This window comes from Etheostoma spectabile, chromosome 23, assembly GCF_008692095.1.
Source record: "Etheostoma spectabile isolate EspeVRDwgs_2016 chromosome 23, UIUC_Espe_1.0, whole genome shotgun sequence".
In the NCBI taxonomy this organism is placed as follows: domain Eukaryota; kingdom Metazoa; phylum Chordata; class Actinopteri; order Perciformes; family Percidae; genus Etheostoma; species Etheostoma spectabile.
Window position 1 is genome coordinate 5,060,946 of NC_045755.1, and position 14,467 is coordinate 5,075,412.

Sequence of the window (14,467 nt, forward strand, 5' to 3'; positions counted from 1 at the left end):
GTGTGTGTGTGTGTGTGTGTGTGTGTGTGTGTGTGTGTGTGTGTGTGTGTTTAATACTAGAAATGCCAGTGGATTTGAGGACTTGAGTATTTTCTCACATGGTTGGATTGCCAATATTAACCATCTTTTCCAATAAAAAAAAAAAAAAAGGCTCAAATTAGCCATCAGACTGCAGAATAACTTTTTTATCAAGTCATTTTTTTTATTCCTTAGATACTTATTTTCTTGAAATAAGTTAAACAATCTGCCAGTTCTATATATTTACCTGTTTTCAATGCAAATCAACTTATAAGAAGTTTTTTCCTGTCTTATTATTTCTTATTGAAGACACTAATTTCTTAAAAATTCTTGAAACAACTTTCATTTAAATTTTTATTCAAATATTCTTACTGTGCTGGCAAATCCTTTGACATTTTTTAAAAAAGAAATATGATTTTAGTCAGAAATGACCTGCAGTTAAACTGAGTACACGTTGGCCTTTCTAGTGTTACAACAGAGACTGAGAGAGTGAATGTCTGCTTGGACGAGATTGTGTTTCACTGCAGTGCGTGAGCTGAACATGTTTCCAAGCTTGTTTGGAGGTTGCATCCCAAATCTTTTCCTCATTTTTTTTTATTTCTATTAAACGTGTGTCCCAAGCAACGGTCAGCTCCTCATACTAATGCACACCTTGCTACAACTTGGTCCCTGACTAAACTCACAGTCACCTCTGCAAATCAACTTTATCACAAAACTCCAGCTGGTATGTAGTCGCGGGGGAATTGAGGATGTATTGGTGTTTGTGCCGTTTTCTCGGCTGGCTGCACAATAGGGGCGAAGGGAAGCCTTGTGTCCATCCGAGTGGAATTCTATGAATATCTGGTCAGCCGTTGACCCTGACCAACTCCCCATCCCCCCTCCCATACACACACACAGGACCCCTGTGCCCCCTGCCATCCTCTATCCTCCCTCAGACCACCCAAAAATGCAGTGGTCAGTCACAAATCAACACACACACACACACACAGGATCAGACTTGTTCCATTGATCACATCTTATCACATTCTGTACATGTTTCCCAACTTCTTTTCCATTTTTATCATTCTTTGTCTGTCCTGTCTTGTCCTTCCTTTCCTCTCATGTCCTGATGTCCTGTCCTATCCTCTCCTGTCCTGGCTTGACCTGGCCTGCCTCTCCTCTGCTCTATTCCTTTACTTTTTTCTCCTCTCCTTTCCTTTTTTCCACGTCCACATCTTTTACTTTGCTACTTGCAACTCCTCCATCCGTCTTCATTGCCTTCACTTGTTCTTGACCTATACTTGTACACAAACACATGAACACACATACAATCAGGACTAGTTCATGGCCCAGACTAAAGCTTATGATTGGCAAAGAGCTCTGTCAAACACACACACACACACACACAAACGTGCTACTATCCCGCCCCACTGGCACACTTGTCTTATTACCATATATATGGAGTTGGGCTGATAGGCAAGTGTTGCGGCCTGTGGTGGAGGGGAAGTGGGGAGCCGTAATGGCAGGAGTGGCAGACTGGGGAGTGGACTCATAGGCCCCATGGAGCCAAACTGGCCAATTGATAGCAGTGCTGTTTTGGTGTTAGTCCCCCGTGCACTTGCGCTGTTTGTGAGCAACTAGAGACAAACTTTTGAAAAGGTCTTTGCTTGCTTTTCATTTTTTCCTTCTGTCTTTTTCTTTTCTCTCTGCTTCAATCTCTGTCTCTGAATCTCTGTCTCTGAATTCTTTCACCAGGCTGACTACTCACTCATTCTTTCTAACTCTCTCTCTCTCTCTCTCTCTCTCTCTCTCTCTCTCTCTCTCTCTCTCTCTTTCTCTCTCTCTGGGTGAGTGACATGTATATTTCAGAGGTGTGCTCCCCCTGTGGGCTCTATCTCAGGTCTCTAGTCATTTAGAGACTGCCTCTGCCTCTGCTCACAGCTGTTTGGACTCAGGCGCACACCGCTTAAGTGCTTTACCCTCGGGTGAGACACGTACACACTCACCTATGTGCAAACACGCACACACTCACAGGTGTGGAAGAAGACACCATGCCAACTAGCCCCATTTACACACACATACCCATGCACAAATCACTGCAGCATACATGCTGCTTTCATATACGCAAGAGTGGACCTTTAGATTTAGGCAGGCATGCATACAGACCCATACAATAGTGCAATTCAAATGATGCACCATATGTAGCCCATTTGCTGACATGCAACACACACACGCAGTGGTAAAAAGTAACTAAGTACATTTATTCAAGTACTATACTTAAAAACATTTATGATGTACTTTTCCATTTTCTGTCACCTTATACTTCTACTGTACTTTAAAAGAAAAGTATTTACTTATTGGTGCACTTCAACACCAATTTTACAACAACAGTTTAACTGTATATAAAGTAGTTAATATAGTTCATGACCAACTACATTGTTAAAAAAAACTGCTTGCATGGTAATGCATTAGGGATAATAAACCAATAATAGAAGTAATATAACTCAACACTTCTAGTGAGTACTTTTGAGACTTTAAGTATATTGTACTGATAACGGTGGTGTTATTATTTCTACTTGTATTTAAGTTATTTCAATCTAATGGATATAAGACTCCAAGAGCCAACAAGCCTCCCATAATTAGGAAAATAAAACAACCAGTCTAGACTGTCAAGGTAAAGTCACCTCCACTTGTCTCTTTTCTCCAAATACATAGTAGTAGAAAATGTAAAGTGCATTTACGTACTTGAGAAGTTTAGCGTTTGCATCAGTGCCACATAGTGTAAGATACCTCTTTTGTGTCCTGTGCTGTCTGAGATAACTTGATTTGACAATATAATTAATATCAAAACAGTCACTTATAGCTGGAAGGAAAAGAAGATAGGAGGAAACAGTGAGAGGAGAGACAGAGAGATGAAAAGAGAGAGGAACATGTAAAGGTCTTGACATAGGCATTGTAGCACACAAACCTTAACACACACACACACACAGAAACCTGCCCAGGATAAACTTTAGTGGCACACACACTTGTCCTGTTAATTGAACCATCAGCTCCAGTGATAAGATGCAGAACCCTGATGTAGCTTTCACATGTCGCCATCTACTGCAGTCAACTACAGCCCACACACACGCACACACACATTATATCTCCCCTCCTGCTTCCTCTCTGTCCCTCTGGCTCTCGTTGTCACTCTGCATGTTTTCGGTCTCAAAGCTGGAGACTGTTTCATCAGCCAAGAGAGACACAAAAGCAATTGTATTAATTCAAGATTCCAAGGCTTTCAGAGGCTTTAGAGGCCTTGCACACACGCACACACACACACACACACACACACACGCACACATGCGCGCGCGCACACACACACGCATGCACAGACACACAAATACACACACAAACACACACAAACAAGTCGGTCCAAGCCTCTCAGCTCACTGTCTAAACTAATTCCTCCACACTGGCATAATGCAGGTTGGCCACCTTCCCACCATAGGATTTGGCTTGGCGCGGAGAGGAAGCTCCCCCCATCCACTGTACAAGAGGCTGAGGCATTATCTATTTGTAATAAATATTCAAATGCATTCCCAGCCAAAGCCCACCATAATATGGGTCAGGATTGAGAAGATCCCGCTCGGTTTTTCTATCCTCCTTTCTCTCCTGTTCTTCTCTGGCCCATTGTCTCACTGAAGGCATCTTTGGGGGTCCTTCGTCTATTTAGAAAGACCCCCCTAATGAAGGACAATCCGGTTAGGCCTCATCCCACATGCACGCATGTACACACGCACACACACTCACGCACACACACGTACACGTACACACACACAGACACAGACACAGACAAAGTGGTGATCGCACACACCCATAGGCACGTACACATGTAGGAGCTTAATTGGAAGGGCTTAATTGAGTTGTGAGGGGCTCATAAGGCTTAGTACGACTCAAGGAGTGGGAATCAGGGAAAGTCGGCCTTAATGAGTGGGTATACCGCACACACACACACACACACACACACACAGTACTTGCTCCCTTTGTGGATCCCACTGTATGCTACATTCTACCCTGGTTAAGCAGCAATTAGACTAATGACCAGAAAATAAAGAAAAATAATTTATATTCTATTTTGTGGCTTAAAGGTAACTACAATAGGACCTGTAATGAATGAATAAAAGTTCCCTTTAATTCATTTTTTTTTAATAAAATGTACAGTAAGAAACAATGAATATATTACTGTAAAAATACCATAATATTTAAAACAGACTCTATTTCTAAACCTAATAGACACTATTGTTGTGCATCTTTACCGAGCCGTCCCTTGCCCCATGTGTCTGCCTTTTAATTGCGGTGTTTTAATTACACAGAGTGGTCTGTGTACATCTGGCCCCTCGGTGATCTAATTCCTTCCTTCCTGTCATGTGACCCTCTGAGGCTACGCCTGATTGGATTAGGTCATCAGCAGGGGTGGTGTTGCCATGACAATTAACACGATAACAGCCCCCGGCGTCGTGCGGTGGTCCACATGCCGATTTATTTAGGGGAACGCTGTCTGTTGCTTGTGTTGAGGTTATTGCTTGGGGCAGACATCACTTGATCTAGATAAATGACTGAATTTAATGATATACTGTGTATATAGTAAGTCCTCTTCCCAGCTTCTTAAAAAGTTATGGACTGGTTGCTGGGACTGTGCGTACATGCGTTTGTGTGTGTGTCTTTGTGTTTTTGTGTCTTCGAGGCAGAAAGTGCCGCATCGCACATTCCCATGTTCACAGCCATGACTGTCCCTTGTTTCTAATGGAGCAAGTGCACATTGAAGTGGCAGACAGTCCTCTGTTCTGTTTGCTGTTTGAAACCTCGAGACATCACAATGTCTTTAGATTCTCACAGCTGTCTCACTCTCACAGTCTCAGGGAGTTGTTGTTCTTTGTGAAAGACAGAGAGAGGTGCACGATGTAGTTTTGAGAATGATTTTAAGGTGTTTCTTCTCCTCAAGTGTGTGATTGTCACTCTTACCGCTGGCCTTGTTTGAAGCATGTCGAGGAGCAGAATTACAGTGCATGTTTACTGCAGCCTGCACATGGAATGTGCACATGCATGTGCATTAATCATCTCAACTTTGCTGTGATAAGAAGTCAGTTATTTTGCATGTAAATGTCAGTGGTGTGCACTAAAAACATCAATGTGTATTGTCTGTGCTACAAATTGTGGATACAGGCAGTGGCATGCACCTTGTCTTCTGTCCCATTGCTGTGCATGGGCACCCGTTTCATGCGTACGTGTTAAAGCCTCAATTGCGAGTGGTGTCGGTGAGGTAAGGGGAGGGCCAGGCCCAACCCCCCCGCCTCCCACTTCCAAATTCCTACGGTGGTCACAGCAGGCGAAACTGTACTGTTTTGGTTTTTGCAGGACAGTGAGGGTGCACAGCCACTGAACCTGTCGGCCAAGCCTAAGGCATCCGAGAGCAAGTCACCCAACTCCACCTCAACTTCCCCACAGGTCGCTGCTGCTGCTGCCACCAAGCTGGGCCCCGCCGGCTCCATGAAGCACAGTGTCGCCCCCTCCAGCATCGGAGGTCCACCGACCAGAGTCAGCTCGATAGGTAAGTGGACTTAGCATCCATCACACACACACACACACACAGCACAGGAAAATCCAAGGACATTTTCTTTTTTGTAAAGTTTAGTTCAGTTTGTATAACTTTGTACTCAAGCTAATTGCTGAGATCTAGGAACACGACTTGCCTTCTACTAGACCCTTGAAACACCAACCACATCTTCAATATATTTTTTTATTTTCTTGGCTGCTCCCCTGCCTGGAGAGACATTCGACCAATCAGATGCTTTTAGATGAAAGTAAGAATGGGGATGTCATCTCCCTACAAAAGCTTGCTGCTAAGCTATCAATAAAAAAATAGTGATTTAAAATGAAGGCTGTTTTTTTTATATAAAATCACTATATTATATATATATATATATATATATATATATATATATATATATATATATATATATATATATATATATATATACTGTATATTTACAGGCTGTTGCACTGTGGCATATTTCTTACTGTTCTTAGCAACTGTTACCACAGTTTTAACAATTAATTAATTTGGTGAATACAGCTTGATTGTTATTACCAATACATATGATGGACACAGATGAGATTAGAGTTTTAATTAACTCTCATTTTCCTATGAATGCACACATGTCCCTACAAAAACACTTTAATATACTTTTATGAAAAACAAATTGTTCCTACACCGACTATGTACATTTTTAAGGAACCCAGTAATAAACTCTGGTTTTTGGTAGTGGAGATGACAAGAATAGCTTTTCCCTCGTAGTGTTTCCATCGTTGCCGCTGCCAGTACCATAATCATACCCGGCCATATGCACACATACATGAAATATGACATAAATGAATCACTATTTTGTACTCTTAATCCATTTTTCACGCAACACTGATAGTTTAAATATTACACATATGTAACAGGCTATAATTAGTGTGTTTGTGTTTTTCCTCCGTGCCGCTATTTGCCTTGCGGCTGCTTCATTGTTATGTGTTTATTAGTGACTGAAAGAGACAGAGAGACATAGGAGAGATGGGAAGGAGAGAGAGATAGGGATTAGCACTTTTTTTTTCCCTGAGTGATGAAGCGGGGGAATAATAAAGAGAGGAGCGCATGACAGACAGGAGGTATCACCAATGAGATTAGACAAGCCTCTTACATGAGCCAGGACAGCGCAAACACCCAGCATTAATGACACAATGACAGCAAACACTCCAACACACACAAAGGCTCACACACACACACACACACACACACACACACACACACACACACACACACAAGCACAATCCCACCTCCTCCTCCTATGCAATAGGCAGTTAGTCATTTTTTTCTGACTTCATGGCTAATCTCACTGTTTTTCAACAAATCGGCGGATTTAATATCAGATTAGAGGATTTGCGGTCCCAGATGTTTTTTGTTCAGAAAAATGGATTACAGTGTTTAAAGTTTGTGTGTGATCCTCGCTGAATTATATGTGCGTGGAGAACAGTGTGTTTTGTGTTGCAGATTCTAGTTATGTTGTAGCTTTTGGTCCCATCTGTTGCCAATAAGTTTAGCCGGTCACCAGAGCGTTTGTTATTGCAGTTCATAGTCGTATTAGGATTCCCGTTACACTTTCAGAGGGGATAGAAGGGGCAGACAAATTGGAAAAGAGTCGTTTTGATGTGGGAGGGTGTGTGTAGGAATGTGTGGGCGGGTTTGACACAATATTCAATGTGTGTGTGTGTTCAGGTTATTTAAATTCAGAGAAAAAAAAAAAAAAAAAACTCAAAGTGTTTAAAATGACTTCCAGTAGCTATTTTATTAGCTAGTTAAAAGAGCCTATCCTCATTCTGCATGAAGATGTATGCCTGGAAACATTTGGGATACATTTAAAGACTCTAACCCTCTGAGAAACACTCCTACTCAAAAAGCGATATTACAAAATCTTATATTTGACATTTATTTACTATTTTATTTATACGTTACGCTACTTTTGTGAACCCAAGACTTTTGTAAACTTATTACAAGCACCAAAACAATTGAGTGTTTTCACAAGAGATTTAAGAAATATTTCCACTTTAGGGGAAAATTATCTGTTTATACATTGCTCTGGAACAATTTAGGGTTTGTTTTGAACACATTGATGTAAAACACATAGGGATCAGGTTATATGCAAATACCCTTAAACAGAGAATTCAAGAAGGTATATGAAAATGCCCTTAGACCTCAGAGGGTTAATAATAAAACATTTTAAATATAGCATAATTGAGTGCAACACAGCATAAGATCTGAATGGTCTTATGCTAAAGCAATGTTTATGCTCACTAAGGCTTTGTGAATATCTGCGTCATATCTGCAGGTAAAAAGACTAAGTTCTTTTTAGTTTCACCTCCCACTATATATATCCGGAAGAATTCCAATTCGTCCGTCCCTGCTCATTTCTCCACAGTTCACCTATTTTTCCTTTGTGACACCTACCAACCCAAAGGCATATTTCTCTTCCTTATACTTAGTCCATCCATCCATCTATCCATCTTTCCATCTCAAAGCAAACTGAAGGGCTGTCAGCGCTTGTAACTTCTACCACAATCACACGTTTGTCTGTCATAAAAGTAATACAGTTCCTCCTGACCTCCCTGCTGGAGTGTTTTTGTGGTCAAAAAGAGATTTATCGCTCAGAGAGGGACAAAGTGTAATAGTATGGAGTGAGAGGGAGAGAGTGAGAGACCCCTCCCCTTCTATCTGGGTCACATTTACTTGTCTGGATAGTTGGCATCGCTGTCAGTTTAAGCGAGACTCACACACACATTCATGAGCACAAGAATATCTATCTGTCCCCCCTCCCTCTCTTTTGACTCCAGATTAAAATTGACTGCCGCCCGATTCCATCGCCCTCTCTCTTGCCCTCTCCCCTCTCTCGACACCCACCACCCCCCACCCCAACCCCCTTTTGGTCCCTCTCACATCCAGATTTTCCGGTTATGACTTCTGAAAGAGTTCACGGCTCTGTCATTACCAATCTGAAGCTGGTAATCTGGCATGAGATGGCATTAGCGGTGCGGATTAGCGCTGATAAAGGCCCCATAAGCCAGCCGCGGCTCTTTGTTAAGAGCTAACCCGACTGATAGAGAGAGGCGATAGTGGTGCACACAACCTCACAAACACACAGTCAGAGCAGATGCCTCATCGGCGACTAAGCTGCGGAAATATTACAAATAATACGTGGTGAGGAGGAGCAGGGAGATCTGATCTTTGTTAGGCGGCAGGGCAGATGTTTGCAACTGGGGAAATTAGCAGGACGTTTTAGCCGTAATAGGAGTCATGTAGCCACCTCTCTTGAAAGTACAACTGTGAGGGTTCAGATGAAAAGATGTGTTGTGTGTGTGGGTGTTTTAATGGGATTTAAAGGAGATATCCAGGGGTTGAAGTTGTGAGCAACTGCCTATGTTTTCTAGTTTTTTTGTCTGTCTGTGTTTACTGCTGAGGGCAGGTGGGGGAGGCAGTGGACTAGCTAGGGGCGCACTCTGACTCACACACCCACCTCTATAGTCAAGTAGTGAGTGTGTGAGTATGAGAGAGAGGGGGAAAAACACAAATACACACACGCACACAGAAGCCCCGGCAAACTCCCCTTATCAAGTGTACGATAATGTCTTTACTTCATGGTTCAGGGGAAGATTTATTCTGGATGAAAACCTCCTGCCATCTTTCCAAACATAAACACACACACACACACACACACACACACGCACACGCACACACTGCTACTTATTCCACTTCTATTTTTTAATACACTTAAAGTACAAATAAAGTAGACAAAGACACGTAACTTTGATAACATTCTAACTCACTATTCTAACTCACTAACTCACAAATGAATATGCAAAACCAAATTAATCATCCGTCCCCTCTCCATGTCCTTGTCTCTCTGTGTCCCTGTCTCTCCGTGTCCCTGTCTCCCCGTGTCCTTGTTTCCCCGTGTCCTTGTTTCCCTGTGTCTGTCCGTGTCACTGTCTCTCCATGTCCCTGTCTCCCCGTGACCCTGTCTCCCTCTGTCCCTGTCTCTCCATGTCCCTGTCTGTGTCTCAGCAGACTTGTTGTCGACGCTGTCCACGACCGCCTACCTGAACGACCACGAGGCTGTTAGCAAGGCCTTTGCCGAGGCCCGGCAGATGAAGGAGCAGCTGAAGAGAGAGCAGCAGGTCCTAGACGCCAAGGTTTCCGCCGTCAGCAACCTCAGCCTCAACAATGGACGCTCAGAAAAGGTAAATCACATTAAATCATATCTGTATGACAGCGCCTGGTATTGGATTGTGCCTTAGCAATAGAAGTGTGACAACTGCCCCAAAGGGGTTAAAGGCGCTACAAAAATCATTCATATCGTTCAATTTCTTGAGGTCAACAGAAAACATGCCACATTAAAACTTAGAACATACAGTAAAGCAGTGCTTAATTAACACAAACAACCATAGGTTTTTGATATTTCGGTCATGAAGTGTGTTATGGCTGAATTAGTTCATAACAAAATAAGTTCTTAAGGTCAACTGTCACTTTAAATAATGTGATATGATATATTACCATTACCTGGAAAGGTCCAAATTAATACCTTAAAGGCTGCTTGTTTTAATTCATATTTACTTTTATGCTGATGTACAATCTGTATTAATACGTTTCTTTTCTAAGTCTGTTAAAATGCAAATTAGGATATTATGATTTCTAGAACAAATGACTCCCACTTATCAATAGATCCAATAACTACAGGGAGAAAGAAAGAAGGTCATCACAAGCTGCAGCGTCTCATTGTCAGTGTGTAATAATTTGTCTTGCCATATGCCATCGCTACTGCACTATGTAGGAGGTAAATCGCTTTACAATGCGCTCGCTGAAATGTGTTGAAGCTAAACAGGGCCAGATAAGGTAAAACCAGAGGTATTTCGGAGGTAATGAGTGTGTCTGTGAGGCACACTGCGGGGCTACTGTGTGTGTGTGTGTGTGTGTGTGTGTGTGTGTGTGTGTGCGAGCGCAACATCGAGGAGACAGTAATGTGAAGTGACGGGCCGGCTCCTCGGCAGCATGGCTAAATTGTGGTTATTTGTTAAACACATTGGGAGTCAGCTAGTGCACACACACACACACACACACACACACACACACACACACACACACACACACACACACACAAAACTACAGTGTGCTTGAAGCATCTGCACCGCTGACATTCAACAGCTCTATCTGCCTCTTTGTTTTTTCTTTTTTTAACTCTCTCATCTGATGTGTTTTCAAACAGTCAAAGCCACACTGATTTATGTATTCGCCCCAGTGTTTTTGTACACATTTTGACAGGTTGTAGATTGTAATATACTAAAGATACAGTATAAAAGATTCTGTCTAATAGCCAATTAGATTCACACCAGGGGAAGGGAAGGAACATTGGGAAATGTAGCTGTTTTTCAGAAGCATATTTTACAACTTGTTCCAAACATTTATTGCCTCAGATAGAGGTATTTAGATGTTTTACTCCACTGCAGGGGATAGTAAAATACTGGTACTGCTCATTTAAGAATTCAGTGAAATTAGGTGAGAAAGGGACACTTTCCTTTTCATTCTCTCATACCAGTTATAATGGTGGAAATGATTCATTTAGTCAGCCTCATTTAGGAATATATTTTTACCATAAATTCATTTTTGTAAGAATTAGAATTGATCTTCTGTATTTTTGCCGTTTAGTGTAAAATAAACGGCATCATAAAACTGATATGATAGTCTTTTTAATGTAAAGCTTTAAGATTACTTTTTTGGGAAAAATAACTCTTCCAAAGCCATGCACTGCGCGCCGACTCCTGTTCTCTCGGCCCTTTTGGCTTTGTGCTGCGGGAGTGTGAAGCCGTTCGGATAGAACAGTGTCATCTCTGACACACTCAGAGGATTAGTTTTGTCACTACTTTGTGTCTTGGCTCCAGTGTCAGCCATTCAATCCACTTTTCTCATGTACTGTACTGGGGCTTAATGTCAGACTAGGCTGTCATCCACTCTGTCTCCCTGTTCATCTCTGTCTGACACACACACACACACACACACACACACACACACACACACACACACACACACATAGTAAAAAGCTATTTGTAACAGCACATTGAAGCTTAAAATCTAAAAGTGTAAGGCACATTATGTGCTCGTTTTTTCCTTGAATGAGGCTAATCATTTCTGTGAAATTAGGAAAATTCCTAAAATATATCTGATTTCCATACAAAATGACAAAATCTGGCAGATAATTGTTCATTTATTTACACATAATGAATTCAAAATAAAATACTTTTTAAATGCCTTGCAAATAAAAAATAAAAATAAAAATGTTTCTGCAGCGTTTCTCCCTCTTCATTCACCGTTGTTTTAGCCATATTTATTCTAATGCGAGGGGGGGGGGGGGGGAGCGGAATTGTCTCTAACAATTAAACTCTGCTGGACTAAAAAAGGAAAATGCATTTCATTATCATTCTGCCCTCCTCCCATTCAGTCAGCCAGCTCGCCAGGGTCACATGTAAATGGAGAGGGACACTTTTTGGAAGGTTGTTTTAGAAGACAACTGTATTTTGGGTACTGCTCCTAATCGTGTAATTAAACTGTAAAATGCTGGTGTGTGTGTGTGTGTGTGTGTGTGTGTGTGTGTGTTTGTTCGTTCGTCGACAGTCAGGTTCTATCACAGAGTGTGCCGGCTGCTTGCATTAAGCATGTAAATGCTCAGTAAATCAGCCTTTTATTGGTTGTAATAAATACCCAGGGGGCCGTGCGGCGTGGCCTTGCGCTCGTCCGCGCTGCACTCTCCCATTCTCTCTCTCTCTCTAATGCGTCGACCCTCGGGGGCCTCTGCGAGAGCGAGGAGAGCCGCTGCACTCCACTCTCGCAGGTGGCTGCCAGAAGTCACTACACACAAACACACACACGCACACAAATATAATATACAGTATACACACAAAACGGTAAACATCCAAATAGGACTAAATGTAATCAACATTCTAGCACTCGCAGACCTACACACAGATGTGTGTTTATGCATGCAGGCGTACAGCACTCTAACAATTTGCTGTTGACATTAACATTTCTGCAAATTTACATAAAATCGAACCAAAACATAAACTGTCTATCTACTGAAACCGCTGCTGTTATTCGTCTGGTTTCTCTGTGATCCAGTGATAAAAAAGAATTATTATTAAATGATTTATTTCAGATCAAAAGGGAAATTGACTGAGAAGGAGTTCATACATCTTTAAAACTGGTTTTCTTGTGGACAGATTGGCTTTAGGCCAACGGACATCTAATTTGATTTCTATGGTTTAGATTTGGGACATTAACCAATTGCTCTTTCTAAGCTGTAACTATAAAATAAAGCCTTGAAAAAATCGATTTAAAAATCAGTTTTAAGAATGTTTTAAAGTTCACTTCAGGTCCGATGTTCATTCATATATTCACACTCACTGACTCACTCGCTGACCGACTGCAACTGTGAACTGTTTGTGTTGTTTAGGACAAGGCTGCCTTGGAGAGTCTGAGTCAACAGCTTAAGCAGCAGGCGGAGGACAAGTTCAGCCATGCAATGCTGGACTTCACCATGAGCGGAGACTCTGACGGTAGGGACACGCACACACACTCACATGACGGCATATGGTCATGTAGGTGACAAAATGTGGAATTTTTTCAATTAAAGGGTTACGATTCTAGTTTCATATGGATACATTTCACAGGTTTAATGTAACACACTGTTATGAGGTTATATAATAATATACACTATGTGGCTGTCCTGTGATAACCATGTATTTTCCAAAATATAAAGCTAAGAAAATAGGCATCTTTTCAGCTTGGTGCATGTTTAATATAATTAATTGAGTTTTTATATGGTTTATTTAGCTTAAGAAAAGCAATCTGATCATTATAATTCTCAAGCCATCAAGGAATACTTGATATTTCAGTTTATCTTAAAAAAAAGATTTAAGGTTATTGCTTTCACTGGGCATAGAGTAATGGGGATTTTGCTGTTTTGTATCTATATTAGTTTTTAGTGTACTCAACTTCTGTCTGCCTCTCCTCAAGTTGTTCCTCCCATCTTCTCGCCCTCCTCCCCCCTCAGGCTCCCCCAGCGTGTCAGACTCCAGAATATTTCGGGAGGCTCGGGGTCGTGGCAGCGCCGAGCCGCACATCAAGCGGCCGATGAATGCGTTCATGGTTTGGGCCAAGGACGAGAGGAGAAAGATTCTCCAGGCCTTCCCCGACATGCACAACTCCAACATCAGCAAGATCCTCGGTAAAACACACTCTCCTACACTCACACTCTCTCATACACACACACGCACAGTCTGCTTTGAGTGACAGGAACCTTTGTCCCCACTCTTGTCACCTAATCCTCTGCTACCCACTACACAACCCAAGCGAAAGGAAGATGCATGCACTGCTGTTCTATTTCCCACTTTCTCAAACATGCACAAGGATTTGATTACAAGCGGTGGCATTGTGTAAGCGGCTGTTAATGAACGGCTGGGGAGAGCGCGGCTCCGACAAATGATGATATAATTCATTATGCATTAAACAAGCAGCGCGAGGCCGCCTGACATTTCCCCTGGACCGCCGGGATCGGCCCTGACATTTTAAAGAGCTCCTAAGCGTTTTATAACACAGGGAAATCTGGTTTTAATAACCCCCCACCCCCTTCTCTCTCGTTCTCTCTCTCTCTCTCAATTGCTAACAGATCGCACAACAGAGAGAAAGAGATAGAGAGAGAGAGAGAGAGAGAGAGAGAGAGAGAGAACAGCGCTGACAGCTTTTACCCATTAAATATACAGTAGTCAAGCGCAAATTCAGACCAGATATGAAACACACAGGGGAAGACATGCTCAAGATAACCCCCACACACACACACCCACACACACA

At 42.1% G+C, this 14,467-nt stretch overlaps 1 protein-coding gene across 10 annotated transcripts in view; it reads left to right on the plus strand.

Annotated features, from left to right (window-relative positions):
- Nucleotides 1–14,467, plus strand: part of sox5 (SRY-box transcription factor 5) — a 260,812-nt gene that overhangs the window by 243,042 nt on the left and 3,303 nt on the right. For 6 of the 10 annotated variants that reach the window (XM_032504960.1, XM_032504955.1, XM_032504964.1 and 3 more), the window contains 4 exons: nucleotides 5,395–5,587; nucleotides 9,635–9,810; nucleotides 13,071–13,173; nucleotides 13,671–13,844. In XM_032504960.1, coding sequence (XP_032360851.1) covers nucleotides 5,395–5,587; nucleotides 9,635–9,810; nucleotides 13,071–13,173; nucleotides 13,671–13,844 — 646 coding nt within the window. The remainder of the gene's footprint in view (nucleotides 1–5,394; nucleotides 5,588–9,634; nucleotides 9,811–13,070; nucleotides 13,174–13,670; nucleotides 13,845–14,467) is intronic. The other 4 variants (XM_032504965.1, XM_032504956.1, XM_032504962.1 and 1 more) reach the window with 3 other exon arrangements.